At 39.1% G+C, this 20,261-nt stretch overlaps 1 protein-coding gene across 2 annotated transcripts in view; it reads right to left on the reverse strand.

The window, feature by feature from the left end:
• Positions 1 to 3,058: 3,058 nt before the first annotated feature.
• The window catches only part of TESK2 (testis associated actin remodelling kinase 2), a 54,159-nt gene continuing 36,956 nt past the window's right edge, over positions 3,059 to 20,261 (reverse strand). For both annotated transcript variants that reach the window (XM_083509587.1, XM_083509586.1), the window contains exons 6-11: positions 14,814 to 14,896; positions 13,112 to 13,187; positions 11,403 to 11,486; positions 10,065 to 10,151; positions 9,486 to 9,633; positions 3,059 to 7,104 (exon numbers count right to left, since the gene is read on the reverse strand). In XM_083509587.1, coding sequence (XP_083365713.1) covers positions 6,101 to 7,104; positions 9,486 to 9,633; positions 10,065 to 10,151; positions 11,403 to 11,486; positions 13,112 to 13,187; positions 14,814 to 14,896 — 1,482 coding nt within the window. In that variant the 3' untranslated portion in view covers positions 3,059 to 6,100. The remainder of the gene's footprint in view (positions 7,105 to 9,485; positions 9,634 to 10,064; positions 10,152 to 11,402; positions 11,487 to 13,111; positions 13,188 to 14,813; positions 14,897 to 20,261) is intronic.

Here is a 20,261-nt window from a genome sequence, read left to right on the forward strand (position 1 = left end):
TACTTACCAAACTAGATACAGTATTGTGTAAATTCCATTAAAGTGCATATTCAAAAAGATGCAAATTGCAGAGGGAGGAATGGGAGAAGGAACAACATTCAGACTCCAGGGTATGTGGCAGTGGGGGTGCTTTCATCCCACCCTGCTGCTTGTGCCCATCATTTGCATATTTTAAAATGCGCATGGTAAGTCATATAATTAAGCTCATTGTTTTGATGATTGAGTCTTTGGATGGGTTGGAAAAGTAGTTAACTAAAGTTCTATGGGCCTCATCAGTGCCTAGTACAAGGCATGTGCAGAAAACCTAGTAAAAGAGACTGCTCCTTAAAGTAACTTAAGACATTCTTGAGGTTCAGCAGGTCTGTTTTGAACAAGGCACCAACAGTACAACATACCTTTTGCAGACTTGCTGTTGCTCATATCACCTTTTATGAAATATTTCATTGTATCCAACTAAATAATTGTGTGCACTGAATGACTTCCACAAGTGCAACAGTGTTCCCTTTCTTCCCATTGCATGCCCCCCATGTGCTCTTGACATTTCTGCAACCTGGCAGTGTGTGCAATGATTTGGTTAGATACGGCCTATTCTTTTCTCTAACAATAATGGTGAAACACTTGCCGCAGGAGCTAGAAAACTGCAGCTATGTGTGAGACAGAGGATGGCACAAGAGCTTGAAGATGCAAGAGAATTTCAGAAATAGGTTTCATGCTTTTCTTCTACCCATACCACTTGCCTGTTTTTTGGTAAGTTTGCTGCAGAATAAATGAGTAAGAAGCTAGATGGGCTTCTGCGAACCTTAGTTTGCAAAGGGCAGAGGAAGGTATCTGCATCATATTCTGCATTCTGTTGTTCTCAATCTAAATCAAACTGCTCAAGCCTTGGAGTGTACTTTAGGTAAAACCTACTGGAAACAACAAAGGATAAAAAATCGATTCACAAATGCTACCTTTAAAGTCACATTTGGCATTAGTAGAGGGGAAATGTGCCCAGCCAACTAATGCAGTTACAGCTGAGGTTTAATCTCTTGCTGGCTGCCTTTACTTATACAGTGGTGCCTCGCAAGACGAAATTAATCCGTTCCGCGAGTCTCTTCGTCTAGCGGTTTTTTCGTCTTGCGAAGCAACCCTATTAGCGGCTTAGCAGCTATTAAAGGCTTAGTGGCTAAAAGGCTATTAGCGGCTTAGAAAAAGGGGGGGGGAGCGAAAAAAATCGCAAGACTTTTTCGTTTTGTGAAGTAAGCCCATAGGGAAATTCGTCTTGCAAAGCGCATCGAAAAACGGAAAACCCTTTCGTCTAGCGGGTTTTTCGTCTTGCGAGGAATTCGTCTTGCGGGGCACCACTGTAAAAGGCTTTTAATCTTACTCAACTTTGTCACCACTAGTTTTAGCAGGGAAAGAAAACAGTCTGTTTTGTTAATACTCTCTTTATCAGGCCAAATGATCCTTCCACCAATTAGTTGCAAAGACAGTGGCCTCCCCATGCTGTGGTAGTTTGGCCCTCTGACCAATCTAATCTCAGTAGAAGTATAGTATGCCCAAGTATCAGCTGTGCACAAACTTCCTTTTTGTGAACAAGCAAAAAGCCTTGGTTGATCATAGTGCTTGGTTATGCCCAAATGGCTTCCAAACAAGCCAAAGTATGGAGTTAAAGGTTTTAAGTTTGCTTATATATCTTAGCTTGTTTGGCAGCTATTAACCATTTGTTCATAGTGGGAACAGGGAACCATGCTTAACTAGGATTTCCTGGCTTGTTTCACAGCTCACACAAAGGGAGGAGCAAAGCTTCCATGTGTGGGTGCCTGACACTCCTGCATATTGCAGCTTAGAATTTATTGTCATAGCACAGTTATCAAGCAAACTTGGTATACAACTAAATCAGTACAGCAGGTGTGAGAAACCTGTCGTTCTCCAGATGTTACTGAACTACAACTCCCATCAGCCCCCACAAGTGTGGCCAGTGATGACAGTTCATCAACATCTGAAGAGCCAAAGGCTCCCCACATCTGCAGTACAGATCAGCCATAAGTTCTAAATCTATCCAGTATTTCTTACTGTTCCCCCCACCCAAATATATTTATACATTAAGCTTCTCTATCTTTTTCTTCCGCTTGAATTTATTTTGCTTTTGCTTTTCTAACTTCTGTTTTCTGCTTCTAACACTGATGGTACATTTTAATTCACTGGTTGCCACTTATTGCTAATATTCCTAATTGATGGTGATCTGTGGGTTTCAGCTACAAAAGAGTTGTACGGGGAAAAGAGCCGAACATATTAATCTACCACTTTTGCCTGAACTGGTGCCATAACGCCCACTGCCAGCACTGGTGTACTATAGCCTTTTGGACTAGCCCTGCATGTGTTACAAGAGGTTGTTATAGCTGCTGGTCCTCAGAAGTCCTGTTCACATAAGTAGCGGAGCCAAGCATTCAGGACAAGTTCATTCAGGACAATTATAAAAGTATTTAATATAACTTGATTTGTTGACATAAGATGTTGTGATGACTACTGGGTTAAATGACTAAAAAAAGATTATACCAAATACATGAAATAGGCCAGAAGCAGTATGCGCCTGAATACCTGTTGTGTTGGGGAGGATACTGTTTATGCATTGCTTCTTGATTTCATGGAAATGTGACTTGACCACTGTGGGAAACAGAATGATGACACTTTAGTTCAAAGCACAGCTTGGATGAAAGATCAGGACGAAAGTGGGGGGGGGGGTGTATTTTCTAAGCCGCATACTGTTGAGTACTTGGAAATAGAAACAGCTTCTTTAGGGGAGGGGATCTGAATTCCACACAACAAATAAATAGTAACTGTGTCTTTGTAGCATGAAATACTATAAAAGGAACCTCTGTGAAATCAGACATTTACCAAAGAAGCAGACTATCGCATCCCTTAAAAGTCGCACAAGCAACTGTTTCACTGGATTTCATACTGCTCAAGCATTATTCTCGCCCTTATGCTAGCGCAGCAGCTCTTGCTTTGGCGGTCAGAGGATGCTGAATCCAGGCTAGAGCTTTCTTCTTTAGCTCTGTCTTTTCAACCACAAAAGTAGATTTATTTGTTTTTATTCTGAAAGCAAATTGGGAAACAGTTTACAAAAACTGACAAAGAAAACATTCAAATACTTTAAACTAGATTCATCTTTGGTTACTTATTTCAGTTCCAGTAAAACATACTGCTGATGTAGTTCAGGAAAAAAGTCAGACCAAGTAAAACATAAAAACCAATATTTGCCTTCTTTACACATCCATAAATATCTGCAGTATTAGAAAAATGTTTCGTAAAGATTCTTTTCTGGCAGTGTTAAATTATACACAGGCTACAGACTTTTTTCCTAAGATTTAATGACAAAGTTTAGCTATTTACAGACTGCAAATATTAAGACATAAAATTCCTTCATAAATATGAAAATAGACCTTGCAAAGATCTTTAAACCTTAATCAAATATTTGGCTGCCCCCAAAGGTTATTTTTGCATAGAAATGTAGTGACATGCAGTATAAACAGCAGCATTAAGTGCAAAGAGGAATTATTCAAGTGTCTGTAGTTAAACTGGCAAGAAACACCAGTGTTCTTGGACAAGATACAGCAACCAAGAATAACCTATCATACTCCTGTCTTCTGCTGGGGTAGCAATTTGTTACATACAATTATACACAGTCATCTTTCACCAATCAGTCACAAGTATTGCTGCTATTACGTGTTTAATAAATGTAACATAGAAAGATTGAGTGAATTAAAAACAGATTGGGGATCTTAGATGGGTCTGCAGGTCGCTTGTAAGAAAGCAAGATGCATCTGTCAGCAAATCAAAAACATGATAAAAGCAAAATTCACTATTGTATTTGTATAAAGCACTGCCACTGTCTTGCCACAATCTGTATTCATTACAGCTAATAGCCAACAGCTGCTCTGCAATACTGGCTCTAGACTGCATACCCAGAAGGCCTTATGGCCAGGGGCTCTTACATGTTGTAAAAGTGGATAGCATACATTTAATTTTAGCCACACAATGACCAAGGAATTGGCTTCCACCAAGCTCCTTCAAAAAGAACTCCATTACAATGTGGGCTGGAGAAATGTCATGCTTTCTGTACCAGGATAAGAGACTAAAGCCTTGCACTAGCATTCTGCTAAGAATGCAGAGCAGCCATATAAGCAGCGACCCTCTCCCCCAGCTCAAGAAAGAATACCACATCTGATAGGTTGTTTGCAGAAAAACTGCATGAAAGCAGGAAAAACATAGATGAAGCAAAATTAGAGAGGCCACTTGTTTAAATCTTCACAAAACAGTAAGAGCACAAGTCAAACATCTAAAGGCTACAGGGTTCTAGGAGCTCACACATCAACCACAGACCAGAGTAGGCAGAAGTGTGGACTCCTTTCATGGCCTCTAAAGCAGACTCCAGTGCTCAGTTCTTTCAGTATCCATGCACTGATCAAGAGTAAATGCTTCTTCCTTGGAGGAACAAAATGTTACTATATCCTAAGTGTGCAGTGAGATGGTAACACATTTATTTTTCACTGTCTTTAAAAAAATGCATGCAAAAAAATAGCTGTGGGGAGTTCTCTGGAAGGAACTTGACAAGGGCTCCTATATAAATAAGCATAGATTGCAAAAAGATGTTACTGCTGTTAAGGTTGCAACAAGCAACTCTTGGGCAAAATATTGTTACCTGTTTTTCAAATATTTCTATATCTGTGATCCCCAAATTATTGCTTGATACTTTTTGTGGACTTTCACCGTTTTTATGGTTCCTTTTTGAGGGGTTAATAAGAGAGGACATCTACACACATCAGGAAGCAGCACTGCTTTTTTATTTCTTCCCCACAGGGGAGTTCTCATTAGCCTATTATATTAAAATAAGGGACTAGAGTCAAGACTTGGGACTCCAATCCCTCTTATTCAGCACATACTAACTTCTCTCTACTTTGAGCATTGTGCTGGACTTGATACTCAGAAAGAGAGACCAGTAAGGACTGGAAGTACTATTTCTGCAGCTACAGTCAGAGTCTAGTGAACAAGCATCCCTCTTCCAATGGAGGAATCTCAGGTGAGGTACTTTTAAGTTATACAAAATGCAAATACAGACCAAGTTTCCATATGTGCACACATCTGTTCAGAGTGTGTGACTGACCCACATGGAGAGGCTAATTGAAGAGTTGCACAAAGAGCTGGACAGAGCTGGATTTTAAGAGAATGCTGATGCGGAAGGGCTGTCTTATTTTTTAAGAGCTCTCATGTCAAACACTTGGATGGTTATATACTTAATTTCTTCTACAATATAGAATTGGAGATACTGAAGAGTTACAAACACACAGCTGTTCATCCTCTTTGTGCACTTCAAATTTACTGAATAGGCATTTGGTTGCACAGCACCTATTATTGCTTAAGGAAAATGGGATCGACCTCTTTCTTGGTCATGGTATTAAGGTGACCAAAGCAAGTAATAATTGGACAAGGAATGCTTGAAATAGGAATCTGAGCTGTTTGCTTCCAGTGTTTGAAACTGGATTGGAAGAGGTAGGAAATTTAGCTCCAGCAGTCAAGTCTGACTTTCTTCAGTGGAAGTTTGGGTTTCAGGCCAGCACTATGAACCTGTCATTATAACAGAGGTACAGGATGCTGCCACCTTATCTATCTATGTTGTCCCAGCATTGCCAGTTTCCATCTTGTTATACTCAATAAGAGGTCATTTATACCTGCTCAGCAGCTCTCAAGAATGGACACAAAAAGAGTTTTATAGATTTTTTTAAAGGATGCTGCCAAGTTTGGAAGAATTTCTTCAATGGGATCTAAACTGTGTACACTGACAGAAAATGGCTTCTAAGTAGAGGCAAGCCTAGGATCCCAAATTTATGGCCCTGCATTGATCCAGGCATTCCATGGAGATATTGTTCTCCCCTTCTGCCTGCAGTAGCTGCCTCCTGAGGTACGGTAAGGGATTACGATCTCTCACACACTGACATACATGCTGTCTCTCCAAATGGACTGGTCTGGTTGCTACACTTTGCTAGAGTATTCTGAAATAAAAAATTAAAAAAGCAAAGAAGTTGGGAGGAATATGCCACCATGGTATCATGGCTGAACTTTAAATGTCACATTTTGATTGCTCGCATACTGATGCTGGTGCATCTGAAGATGGCAGAGAAACAAGATTTGAGATGTCACTATCCACTGCCTCAAAAAGAGAGGCTTCTCTGCCAGACTGTGGGGGAGGGTTAACACTGAACAATAGTTTGGAAGACTCCGACCTAGTGGAAGGCATGTTCCTTTGAGTTTCATCTTCAACTTCCATATCTTCAGAGGAGATGCAGCTCATAAACATCTCTGAGGATCTACTATCTGAATGGTCTAAATTATGTGCCAGGATACCATCTACATTCTGGGCAACTTGCCCCCTGGGCTTTCCGAGTTCTACTTCCTTAGCAAAATTTACAGGGCAGTACCCATTTTCATCTTGGGGCTCCAGTCCATCAGAATAGTCCATTTCTTCCTCCTGCAGAAGAGGAGAAGGTGAGTCCTGCCTATGATGTTTGGCCTGAAAAGGAGGAATCTCAGACACTCCATATTGACTGCTGCTCAGTAGCTTCTGCCGCACTTCAGCCCCCAGCTGGCTGGGATCACATCTACTAATGGTTGAAGAGAGATCCCCAAATCTATTATCTTTATGCACAAATTCAAGAGATCCTGGAAGTGATCTGCTCCGTCTTACAGGAAGGAAAGAGGAGTCCAGCCAGTCAGTGTTAGAAGTCTGCCGGAATGGGGTCTGGTTCATCTTTAGACATCCTTCTGCCTCCGGGGAGTGCAAGTCAAATACAAGTGATATCACAGATTTGCTTGGCAAATCAAAAAATTTGACCTTTCCACCTTTCAAGTCTTCCCTAGAATTGAAAGGGTTGACTTTCCGGTTTGCCCCTTTGCTTGGTGTATAGTAGGGGTCCTGAACATTTATCTTGCGGCAAGGTTTGCGAGAGAATATGTCTGACTGACTGCGCGATAGCCAGATATTGCGCCGTGGACGGGGTGATTTAGGTGGAATCTTGTCATCCAGTGAACTTAGCCTTTTTACTCCTTGTCCCCTCTCCAGTAAACCTAGAATGGAGAGAAAAAGAAAATCAGACTTAAAGGATGTTGCTAGCGACAGGATTAGAATGATACAGAAAAAGATCACCAGTGTACATATGACATTCTGTTCAGTCTTCCACAAAACCCCACACCTTGGAAATGTATGGACTCACATGGAATTCTGTATCAATTGAGATCCAAATAATTTTTTATTCAGCTAAGTAGGAAGTAAAGGTCTAGTATAGAATATTAATACTAATAAATAGTGTTTAAAGTAAACTAAGGATTGATATGATCCCTAACTCCTCATGTTCATCCAAAATCTTTTCTCTAAGTCAACATTTTACTGCTTTGAGCTTCATTCTGCATAGACCATTAGAAGGGAATGAAGAACCAATTGTTAAAGACTGAAGACAGAATAACAAGTCTTATCTCTATTACATGTGGGCAAGTATTTTCAAAGGCCAACCATAACAGGAGATATATCCTTCCCATTCTATTATTGTGCTCTGTGCACTAGCAGATTGTTCCCAAGAACAAGAGTTGAGGAGGACAGCCACCATTTCATGAGACTATAAGACAAATTCATGCTACTAAAGGCTGATGTTTTCAACGTGAGGTTTCCTTAGAGCAAAGACACCCCTGTGCTTTGAAAGGTGAAGGCAAACAATAATACCTCCCTCTGGAAGTGAAGAGGTTATATTCCACATCAGCTTTGAAACAGCACATAGTCCAGTGCAGAAACTATGACACACAGCAGTTGGGCTTGGGGGTAAAATCTGTTAAATACATGTAAATAATGCATCACTAAATAGAGCAACTGCAAATATTAAGGTCAAGTGGAAAGTGGCTGTCTCAGCCATGTAACAGCTTCCTCTCAAAACTGAGAACAGGTACCCAAATTTTGGCTGCAATTTCTCTAAGCACACCAGGGGGCAGTGTGATGCTTTACAAGAAGGTACAATCCAATCCTAACACCAACACTTCCTATGTTTTATTATGTTAAACATACATATTTCTGGGTACATTAAAGGATTTGCAATTAACCAGCACTGATACAGAAACCTTTTGAACAAGTTTCAGGGTCCACATGTATCTCCCAGATATGAAAGCGCTTCCTCATTTGCACAATGCCAAGTACAGCTCTCCTCACATGTCTCCAGTGCCCTTAATATTGCAAAGAATGAAGAACCCAGTGTACTCTGGATCAAGCTGACAGCGGCTATCGCTGTTCAAATGAAGGCACTTTTCCATACAGTCCTCAATCCTTATTGTGTGGGGTAATGACACCTATGGCCCAAAACAATGTATCCAGTCCCTAGATTCATTTCACTCGCAGTTTCCACAAACCAACTTGCAGCAGTAGTCTTCAAAGCTGCAAGAATTCAAACTGATCTGATATAGTCTCTAGGAAATACTTTGCAATAAGTCAGCCTCTGGTTAAAGGTCAGACATCCCAAGCCAACAAGGAAGAGCTTAATTTGGATGAAGTTCCTGGAATCTGTTTCACAAGGGCACAGCAGACACCAGGAGCCTTGTTTGCTTCTAAAATTAGATATTTAAACTCCAAAAGTGCAAGCTACAGAAAAAGCTACTAACAGCTAGTAGTTACTTATGTAACAGTTTCCTTTTGAGGTCTATATAGTTAGAATTTGGGTACCTACGGAGCAGGGCTTTCGAAAAAGTGGGAAATAAGAATTAAAAAGATGAACGATAAAAGTTTACATCATATTCAAATAAAATGTTCCCTTTGAAAAATAAAATAAGAGGACTAATGTCAAGCAACAAAGCATTTGTGAGAACTGGTCTTCATCTGTCATAGCCTATGATGCATAAAAAATGGGTGTCTCAGAAATTATATTAGGGTATGGGGAAAAGTTTGTTCTCAAAGTGGCACCTCCTCTGATCCTGCAAGGATTTCTTAAACCAAACAAAGGATTATTTTACTCCACTAGTCAAGTTGACCCTTAATGACATTTAAGCAGAGCAATTCTAATTCACATTTACACATGGGGCGTGGCAGAGAGAAGACAAGACAACATCCTGGAGATCCACTTGCAGAGTGTCCATCATACCAACTGTCCTGCTACTGCCACTGCAAACAGAGCAGCTTCCTTTTCTCTCCCCAACCTGAACTGACAGGGCTGGGACAGAGTTGCACCTTTTCCATAGGCCTGTCTGGGGAAAAGGGGCTTTGGCACACACCTTGTTTCCCCAACGCAACATCAATATTGAATTTCGTGATAATGCACCTCAAGTCAAGTTTTCTTATTTAGAAATAAAAGTATTATTTCTGGTTTACATTCCCCATCAAAAATTCAAGAAAGGAACCCTCACTATAATACAATTTTTGTTATTCTTGCTTAGTAAATCAGAGCAGCTTTGTGCTCATTCCCCTTGATCCCTACCTTTGGAAACTGAGATGGGTTTTCGATCTGTGCTGTCCAGATTTAGGAGCTTTCTTTCTCTTTCAGCATCCTCACTTTTCAAATCCCCTAGAATTTCCTCCAGTGTCTTGGCAATGTCAGCAAATGAAGGACGTAATTTTGGGTCCATCTATTAACAAAATAAGTGACAAGATACATCAGAGCTTAGTCATGAAGAAAAATCTGTACACATAGCACTTTGTTACAAAAACATGATTTTATTGGTTTTTTATAAATTAATTCTCACAGGCACCATCTTTAACGCATGTATACCTACAGGCATATTGTTATGTTACATGGAAGAAAGATTAACTGATGTTTCATTTTGACAAAGCCATACATCTAAAGCAATGTGGAGCAGAGGAACTATAACTTTTAAAATATCCTCTTTGCTTTAAAATATCCTATTTGCATTCCAGAAATCTAACATTAGATTGTATAGATGCCCTCTCCTCCAAGTCCCTCATGAACCATTTATCCAAGTTACCAGAGGCCTCAGTGTACTGATGTTTTGTTTTAAGAAATATGCTCATTCCATTCTTTTCCTTTAAATATACTCACATTGCAGCAGTTGAAGGCCAACTGGAGGAAGTTAGGGGGACAATCTCCCACCATGTGCTGGAAAGCATCATAATCCAACCCAAAATTCTGCAAGTAGAGGTGGAAAAAGAAAAGGCAGGTAAAAGTTAACAATTGAGGCACAAGAGAGATATGGGGAGGAAACATGTGCTAGACGAGGAAATGAGGAAATAATGAAGACAGTGTTACAAGGCAAAGCATGAAAGGGAATTACAGATAATAATTCTCTACTTAAGCAATACAATGAATTACATATATAGGTTATTCCCCATACAAGCAACACACCAAATCACATTTATTAGTGCTCTAACACAAAAGCAAGGTTCCTATGTAGATATGAGCAATGGCAAGGGGAAAGGGTAATTTCTTCTTATCTCAGTTTGTGCCTTGATCTTGTATGGACACTGAGGTACACTTACTGTCTCCTAAACATTCTGCCATATGAGCTGAATTTATCAGCTCATATAACCTGACATTCCTAACTGTACAATGTTTAGCCATCTACAGCTTAAAATGCATAAACTGCATAACGTATCTGTGATGAAGTAGGAAAACTTTCAACTTGAATCATAATCCATCTAGTTTTGCAATAACTTTGGCATGGACTACTTTAAGAGTTGGTAATTTCATAAGTTCTCTCCAAGGCAAGATGACTGCCTCAAAAGTCCCCCCTTCTCTTGCAAAGAGAAGACATTTTCTACACTTTCAGTTTGAGAATATTTCATAGAAAGCTGCCTTAAGCCAGGTCAGGCTACTTGCAGTTTGGCCAAGCATCATCTACTTCAGCTAGCAGCAATTCTCAAGTGTCACCTGCAGAGGTCTATCACATCAGTGCCTACCAAGTCTTTTTAACTGGAGATGCTTGGGGTTGAACCTGGAACTTTCTGCATAGGTAAGATAGGGCATGACAACTTCTCTCTTATCCTGCTCACTGAGGTAGTGAGGCAACTCGCCAATACCAAAATGTATTTCTAATTTAGAAGAGAAGGATTCCTATGTAGATAGTCCTCTTTCAGTGAATAAGGTACCATCAATAACCTGCTTTGGGTTATACCAGTCAGATATTATAGAAGCTCATGACTAATTCCTGATATAGCACTCACCTGCAAAGTATAATTATGTGCTTTAAATGGGGAAGGAGTGGAGAGAAGGGGTTAGTGCCAGTCTCTGCATAATACTGTAGCAGAGGATGAATGCTTTCTTAGAAGACTTATACAGCGGTCATTCATCATGTGTTCAGCAACTCTGCAAACATTAATGACCCAGCGAAATTCTTGAGGATTCTTCCCTTTCCAGTCCTTGTTAATGCACTCTGCTTACCTCTGTGCGAGGGAGATAGTCTGGATCTGCCTGGATCCTTGCTATAATCTCACAAAGAATGATGCCATACGAGAATACATCCGCCTGAGGAGGGGTGGAGGGGGAGAAAGAAAACATGACCACAACTTTATTACAAGCACTCCTATGCTGCCTGATCTGGTAGGGTCTCCCGTCCCCATTCACATGACAAAAGTATCCTCTATGGTGTTCATGTTTTTTACTTTCCAACATTTGCCAAAGTTCTAGGTCAAGCAATTAAAACCTAGGCCTGCAGAGTGGCAGTCTCACTTTCTTCTCCTAAGGGATAATGCATAAAAGCACGTTCATTGAACAGGTATCTTAGAACCCAGAGATGTACCTGTAAACAGGGCTCCATGTGGACTTTTCAACTTTGAGGTGATCTCCGCTTCCCCATCTCTGCTGCTCAATGCATGTGTGCAAGCCCCAGATCAAGGTCCAATTGGCTGTTTCCCTTTCCCTTCCATGCTTCAGGTAGGCTGCCCAATTTGTATTGTTATATGATCAAGTGTATATTTACTACACTTTTTAAAAAAATGGCTAACCTTTATTGACTCTTAAAACTGCTCTGAGAAGATGTGACTGTGGTTGAGGCCAGCTATTTTTATTTTATTTTTTTTACCAACAACCAAAACACAGTGAAAACAAACAGTGAAACCCCCCAGGCGGCTGATACATTGGGTATAGATAATCAATAATAACATATTCAAATCAACTGTATTTACAATTCTAGATACCTTAACACTCCTCCCTCCACAAGGTCTATTTAACTTTTAACATTTTTTAAAAAAAATATTTATTGAGATTTTACACAAAACATACCAAACATAATTTTTTTTAAGAGTTAAAAATAATTAAACCAACCATTACACATACAAAAAAGAAAAAAAAGAAAAAAGAATGACAACTAACAGCTAATCAGTACTGTGCAAAACTGGCTTTTGTTGCAAACCAGAAGAACATATTTAAGCTCAGTCTGGGAGAGCCTGGACAAAAATGTGGTGTGCTAAAAAATAATGTACATCTAATGTACATGTATCCCACTGCCCACTCCAAACAAGGAAAATCAGAAAATGTTGCAGTATTAATTGGGAGAGAGAGCTCATCCAAACAATTACCAAATGTATTTAGAGCTATAGAAACTACTACTCACAGGAAAGAGAAAGTACATAACACATTGCTGTGCAATATTCAAAACAAAACAGCATGTGTATGACTAGAGAAAACAACCTCCCCTATAGCATATCATACCTATCATATGAGATAATTCAGCTAGGTACTTGCAGGCACAGGGTTTCATATGATTTATGCTGTGCTGCTTTTTACTTGCTTATCTAGAAGCATTTATTGCCATAATAAAACTGTAAAGGTTGAGAAACCCATTTTTTGCTACTCTGAAAATTAAGAAAAACAGAAACATTGGATATTTATTCCACTTAATGAAATAAAAAGTGCTGTTGTTCCATTCAAATGGGATCTATAGTAATCCACAGAACTCTGAAATCATGTTCAGGAAGGAGCAGGTTCCAATTGAATTTTCTACGTAGGACCCATTCAGCTAAACGTATTAATTACTATCATGTTAGAACAGCTTTAAAGCTACAGATGCTCACAAGTCCCCCACCCCCAACTATGCCAGGCAACCAGCAACCCAGTATCTATTAACTAATGTATAATTAAAGAAGACCAACCTTTTCATTATATGGCTCATCTCTCAGCACTTCAGGTGCCATCCAGTAAGGAGAGCCCACCACTGGTAGTTTCTCACTTTAAACATTTGAAGAGAGAGGTGGTTAGAAGCTGGCAAATTAAGCATTTCTTTGCAACTCCTTTCACTTTCAGCATGGGAACAAGTACAAGCTGTTCTCTTGCCATTCATATTGATTCTATTTGTCTGGACAACAGAAGGTGATGGAGAGAGCAGAGGTGAAGTGTGAAGCGGCCAGAGTACCACTGCAAGCCAAAAGAGCTTCTGTCCTTTCTTCTGAAAGGCCTCTTCATATTCTAGGCTCTTTAGAGCAAGTCTTCAGATATCATTAACAGGCAACAGTTGACACTTCAGAACACCATTCAATAGCAGATAATCATTATCTTGAACAAAATATCCCATGACAAATCAGACTATTCAGAAGTTTCTCCCTAGACAATTCAGAAAAGTATTCTACTTAGGAAGCATGATGGGACGCTTCCTGGAAATTGAAATAATTCATTTCCATATTTATAGAGCAGCTGTGTTGAGTCAGTACATTTTTTAATTTTGTTTCACCCAAACTGTTCTAGTTCAGTTCATTAATGGATCACTTATCCAATGGGAAGAATATGACAATACTGATTTGCATAACTGCTTGAAGCATGTTCAGGGTCAAAATAGTCACTAAAATAGTAATTTTACAGAACCCCACTCATTAGTATTCATGGTACCTTACACATCAGTTAAACCATTTTGATATCTTTTTTAAAAAAGAAAATGAAAAACAGGAAGGCAAGGAGAAAGGTTTCTAAGTGGCGTGAAAGAACTGTATGGAACTTTCAGGAACTGATTTCAGTGTGAGAACTCAAATGCGGATCGTGTAAAGGAAGATATACCTGAGCATGTGCAAAGTACTTATATTCATCACTGAGCAAACATATACTGCAGCAAACACTGAGGATCAAAAGGTGCATGTCAAGGTGAGCACCAACATCTATCTTTTTTAGGAGATCACCTCATTTAGCCACTATGCAAACTCCTGGTAAAAACTCCCAGAGCAACTTCAGTCTTAGTCTATTGCAGCTAAAACAAAGAGGCTTATAGCACCTTAAAGTCTAACCAATTTATTATGGCATAAGCTTTCATGGTCTGGAGTCCATTTCATAAGTTGCTGCTGGGACTGTTATCCTCACTTGACAGATACATATACACACTGGGGCATACAAGAGAGAAAATATAAATAGGTGGGCTAAAAAAAGCCAATAATTGCAAACAGGTGGAATACAGTCCTGTTCTTCTTCAGCTTTGGTTTTGCAGGTTGCTGCTGATTTGAAAGCTGCCACTCTCTATTAGAAGAAATTCAAAGGGAAATCTAGCATGAAATAGAAGAATTAGAACTAATAACTATATTTGATTTTGTTTGCCCTGTTTGGCAAGGTTAATTCTGTTTGAATATACAAAATGGTTCTCTCTCCCATTACAGGTATTAGCAATGAGAAGTTGATTCTGTTAAATAACTTATAACCAATACCTGCTGCTGTGAATGGTCACTACTTGCTTGACAGATTAAAAGCTTTACTGAATTTTCAGACTGTACCTTTAAATTTCTTTGCCACTTTATTCCCACGGCTGTAGGATTTCCCCCATATTTTATGTTTGCAGTAATATTCCTCATTTTGATTCATGCCGACAATGCTACTAACCTGAAGTCGGGGATTTTCTCTGCTAAGCCAAAGTCACCAACTATAGCAGAATATCCATTCTCATCATGCTTTATCAAACAGTTCTGAATGAAAAGAAGAGGGGAATTAGTGTGGTCCACATTTGAATCCCACCATTAAAAACTTAAAACTAGGAAGCAATGCAAGTAAGAGTGTGTGTTATATGGTATCCCACCCTTCATCAGAAGCGATCTCGAGACAGCTCACAAAATTAAATATACAATCAACTAACAAACCATTAATCATAGTAACTAATCCATCTGTCAGGTATTACAAGGAACACCTCTCATTGTAATGCAGGCACATGCACCACAAATTTAAGAGGCCTGGCTGAAGAGAAAAGTCATTAGCTGGTGCATAAATATAGACAAGTATGCACCAGGTGAAGTTCTGAGGGGAGCGAATGTACCACAAATGGAGTGCTCTTGCCAAGACCCTCTGGTGCGTCATCTTGTGACTTCAGTCAGCAATGGCACTGCCAGAGGAGCCTCCAACCACAAAGCCTGGCCAGAACAATATGGGGTGTTTCTTCAGATAATCAGGCCCCTATTATGCCATTTAGGGGTTTGTGTGTCAGAAATAAAACTCTGAAATTGGCCTGGTGGCCAATAGGCAGGAAAGTGTATGTATTTGAGGACTAGTTATACAGTCCTAGGCAAATATACCTACTAAAATTCTGGCTTCTGCAATCTCCAGATATGACTGATCTGAAGATCAGCCAAAGCTATTGCTCATTTTTTTTTTAGCAATCTGTTCTGGTTTACTATACAATTTGACTGGGAAAAAGAATGTCCATCCCAATTCTAAATATGCAACAGTTACCTGAATAATTACCCAATAGCACAGGAACATTTGGGAGGCTAGAGAAACTAGGAGTGCGATTCTATGCATCCTACAATAACGTAAGCCGCATTACATTCAGGAGGCTTACTCCCAGGTAAGTATGTATTGGATTGCAGCCTAAGGCTCCACTCTTAAACATGCTTATTAGGGAGCAATCCCCCTTGAACACAGTAGGAATTCTCAACAAGTATACAACCGCACCATAAGGCTGGAAATTCTATTCACAATTGGGAACAAATCATACTGAACCCAGCAAGATTTCTGAGCAAACACATCTAGGAATGAGTTCCAAGCAGAACAAGGAACAAATATGATACATTGGGCTCTTGTGCTGTTTGATATCTTTAAGCGAAATCATTGCTATATTCAGTTCATGGATTATTACTACTATGAATTATAATTTCTAGGTTTACACTGCATTTAGGCTGTAGTTTAAGCACAGTGTTAATTCCTTTCTCTCCCCCCCCCCCTTTTTACTGATTTTAAGATCTCAGGTAGAACATTAATTTGATATTTCAATTCAGAACATTTTTGGGATTTTGCTTTTTAAAATAGATCACTACATACATTTAATCTATTTTAAAATTAAAAAATAACTTGCTTCCAATGTCTGCAAGCCACTGTCAAGTCTCACTTAGCCAAAATCTTGTAGGTTAACTAGGACTGTGAACTGTAGTCTTTAATGGATTTGGAGAGCAATGACCACATCAGTACAATGATACTTAACTGTCAAAGACAAGGAGCAGATGGGGGAAATTAAGCATTCTGGTCTGTGTACTGGTCTCTCTAATGTACTGATGCCTCTGGCACTGGCCACTGTTAGCCTTTCATTATAAAATGAAAGTATAGTAAAGTTATGTTCTGTTTTAGTTTTGTCCAGTTTAATTTCTTGCACAACTGCATCGCCCACTGTGCGTAACACACACATCCATGTTAACAGCAGGCAGCAGTGACTTTATGGACTTCTCTTGAGTTGTAACCTGCAAAACCAGCAAATAAATTCATTGCCTGCTCATAAAAAGAGCAGATAGGAAAGTGGAGGGGGAGGAAGAGGAAGGGAGAGGTCTCAGATCTTCATTGTACTTCTCTCATGGACACACAGAGATTCCTGTTTGATTCCTAGGTCCCAATTAATATTTATTTTATTTTAACCTGGATCAGTTATAGCACACACAGCTCACTTTGAGTTTTAAAAAATTGCACAAGGTCAACTGAATCAGGCCAACCCAACACACACTAAAGCTTCTCAATTATGGCCTTTGTTATCTCTCGTCAAAGAATGCATTCATTCAGCTTGCTTGTGGTAAACTATTTGTTCACTGCAAAATGCAGCTAAATCCTAGAGGGATAACATTAATCATACAGCAATGTTAAAACCATGATGAAAATTCAGCAGTCGGTGTAGAAGTAACCATATGTTGGGCAGCAGCCATTTGATAATGCTAGGGGTTTTTTTGGTTCTTCATATGGCAAGTAATTTTTCTACCTACTTAAGAAGCTTTTAGTATAAAACAATGAAATCAAGCTTTCTCTTACAGTTTATGAACTTTCAAACTATATGCCCTGAATACAGAGTTGTATTTCTCAAAAAAAGTAAAAAAAAAAAATGTTGCTGATCAGTGAGTGGTTGCTATTCATTTGCTTTCCTGCATTAGCCTTCAATATTTTGTTCCTTAAATGTAAACAATGCATGGGAGGCATATCTTATTGTCCAAACTTTTACAAGTATTCCAATAAGAATAACTGCTTTGAATTTGTTTGAACATAACTTCATGTCAAACTCTGCTTGAGATACCCTTTTCAATCATTATGGCACCCACCCACAGTTTGTCTCCTAACCTCATTCCTATTCATTATCTTGCTCAAAACTTCCCTTTTCCTGTTCTCTCTAAATTTGCTGCCCCTTCACCCCAATAACTATACCTTACTGTAACTAAGTCAAAGTGTGTGTAATTGAAACCACCATGTTCTTCTCTGCCTGCATTTCCCTCCCACTTCCTCTGTTTTTCCTGTGTTTATTTTAGAATGCTATTTGTAAAGCATCGTGTTTTACCTGAACCAGTGGGTTCAAATTACAAGAAAGGAGATTCCAACTAATCATTAAGAAGAACTTTCTGACAGTAAGAGCTGTTCAACAGTGGAAAGGCACTACATTAGAAGGGAAAGGGACTCTCTTTCATTGGAAGTGTTTAAATCTACCTGTCAGCTATTTTTTAGCTGCAATTCCTGCATTTGCAGGACTAGGTATCCTTTGGGTCTCTTTCAACTCTACAGATCTATGATCTATGTGTACATAGGTAAGTCCCATATAGATTTTTTTTAAAAAAACCCAATTTTAAGCCATATTAATTGTGCTTTATTTAGTTTCTTCTCTAATCAAATTTCAGTTCAAATACTAATATGTATTGAGACCCGAATTAACACGGGCAATCTGCTAAATCAGATAACACTACAAGGACATCAGAAAATTATTCCAGAAAACCCACATCACTGATTAGCCAAGCTGTGCTCTACAAGGCAACTGTGGGTAATTCTTATAGATATGTCCCTGGATTGAGCTTCACAGAAGGTCTCTGGGAAACTTTTTAATGATATTTATTTTGATAAAGAGAACACAATCAGACTGGGAACCAATGGTGACATTCACTCAGAATACTCACTGTCAACTATAACATCCCTGAAAATAAGTATTTATAATGAATTTAATTCTTGGTTAGTAGTAAGGAGTGACAGTCTAGCAATAGGTTTTGGATGGAATTGTATTCCCCTTGAGGGGGAAAAAAATCAGGTTTGCTACCACACTGTTTTCAGGCAAAATTCAAAGTCATTGTCTTTAAAACCCTATATTTTTCAGTCCAGGATATTTAAAGGACTGCCACCTGCCCTACTTTAATCTTGCCTGTCCACTGAGGTCAATGAGAGAGGCGCTTTTTGTATGTCCAATCACCCATCACCATCTGAAACATGGTGGTTGGGACTAGCACTGCTCTATTTATCTAGCCCAGTACCCTCTACCCTGACTGGTCTTGCACAGAGGCTTTTCACAGGCTGGAGGTGCCAAGGATTGAACATGGAATATTCTGTATGCAAATATTGCACTCCACCACTGAGCTACGGCCCCTCGTTATGCAGATTCAAATTCTGTGGAATGTATTGCTACATTGCATGTATAAAAAAGTCAAATAATACATGATCAAATCTCTCTGTGGAGACTTCCCCAGAGATACAATTCTGGAAGTTTATACAACCTGAGTTATTCCTTAGGCTGAAATCTTCACTTAAAGAAGCTGAAACTGAGCTCCAAAGAGTTAACAAATGTTTATACATAAACAGATGTGAGTGAACATAAAGCTCCTTTTGTGTGTTGAGAGAGCTTAACATCTGCTTTGCACAGTGTAATCCTGCTAAGGAAGTTCAACATTTATTTTCTTCTCACATAAGAAAAGATATCCACTAGCAATAGCTTGTTCAGGCCCAATGCAGTTTCCATTAATTTTCTTTGTGCTGCTGAAAGCAAAGAAGGATTGCTTTATATTCAGGCATGTTACCACAGTTTCCTTCACATTAGCTAAAACAGCCAAATGGGACAATATGATCCTGCTACTGTCTTAATGGTTACATACAACTTTTACAGTATTGCTAAAGAAATCCATGTCTGCTAAATGAAGTCATTTAAGAGACTCAATTTATGCTGAAAAGTGTGATATAAACACACACTCTCTCTCTCTATACATATATATATAAACAAGAGAGAGTTCAGACAATTTTGCACTGTAAAAGTTTGTCTCAGACAAACAGATTTATCTAAAAACATTAACAGGTAAGAAATGCATCCTCACAATAACTCATTGTCTCCTGCTTCTCATCCTTTTTCAATATTCCTTTCTGCCAACTTGAAGGTTTTACAAGCAAATTATCTAAATCCAAATATAAAGTTCACTAGCTTAAATAGCAATTCCATAAATCAAAGGAAGGTAGGAAAAAGGCTAGCATAAAAAAAATATGAGTAGAATTGTTACCATTTAAGTAACATTGGTATTTCTATTTTAGGATTTTTAATTTTAGGATTGTGGAGCTTTTGTACTACTCTGGCTTGTCAAACTTGAAAATCTTGAAAACTTTTCAAGAAGCATAATGGCAACATGGAAATCTACTCCTCATTCTCCACAGTGTTCTCAGTATATTTTGCATTTAGACCAGGGTGCAGGGAAGAACCTTTGGTCGTTAGTCTGATAAGGATCCCAAAATGGTCCACAAGGATGTTTTCCTCAAAAAACCCTGAGCTGTCTGTCTCTCCTTGTAAGCTTCATGCATGTGCCTCTGGCTGGAAAGCATACAAGCAAAAATGCTACTATTTTTCAAATGAGGAAAAGAACTGGACCCTCAGCCAGAGCTTCTGTGCTTCACAGAATGCCTCTCAGGCTGTGTTTAAAAGCAAAGAAGAAATGGTGAGAAATGCAAATATTTTAGCTGTTCAACACAAGTCCTTTGTGATACTGATAAAGATGTTCAACCATTAGGGGCTTTGCTGGGCTTAAATATAAAACCTCTTAGGATCCTACCTAGAAAACACGAACAAGTCAGATA

The sequence above is a fragment of the Podarcis liolepis genome (assembly GCF_965112155.1).
Source record: "Podarcis liolepis genome assembly, chromosome: 6".
NCBI classification, from domain to species: Eukaryota; Metazoa; Chordata; class Lepidosauria; order Squamata; family Lacertidae; genus Podarcis; species Podarcis liolepis.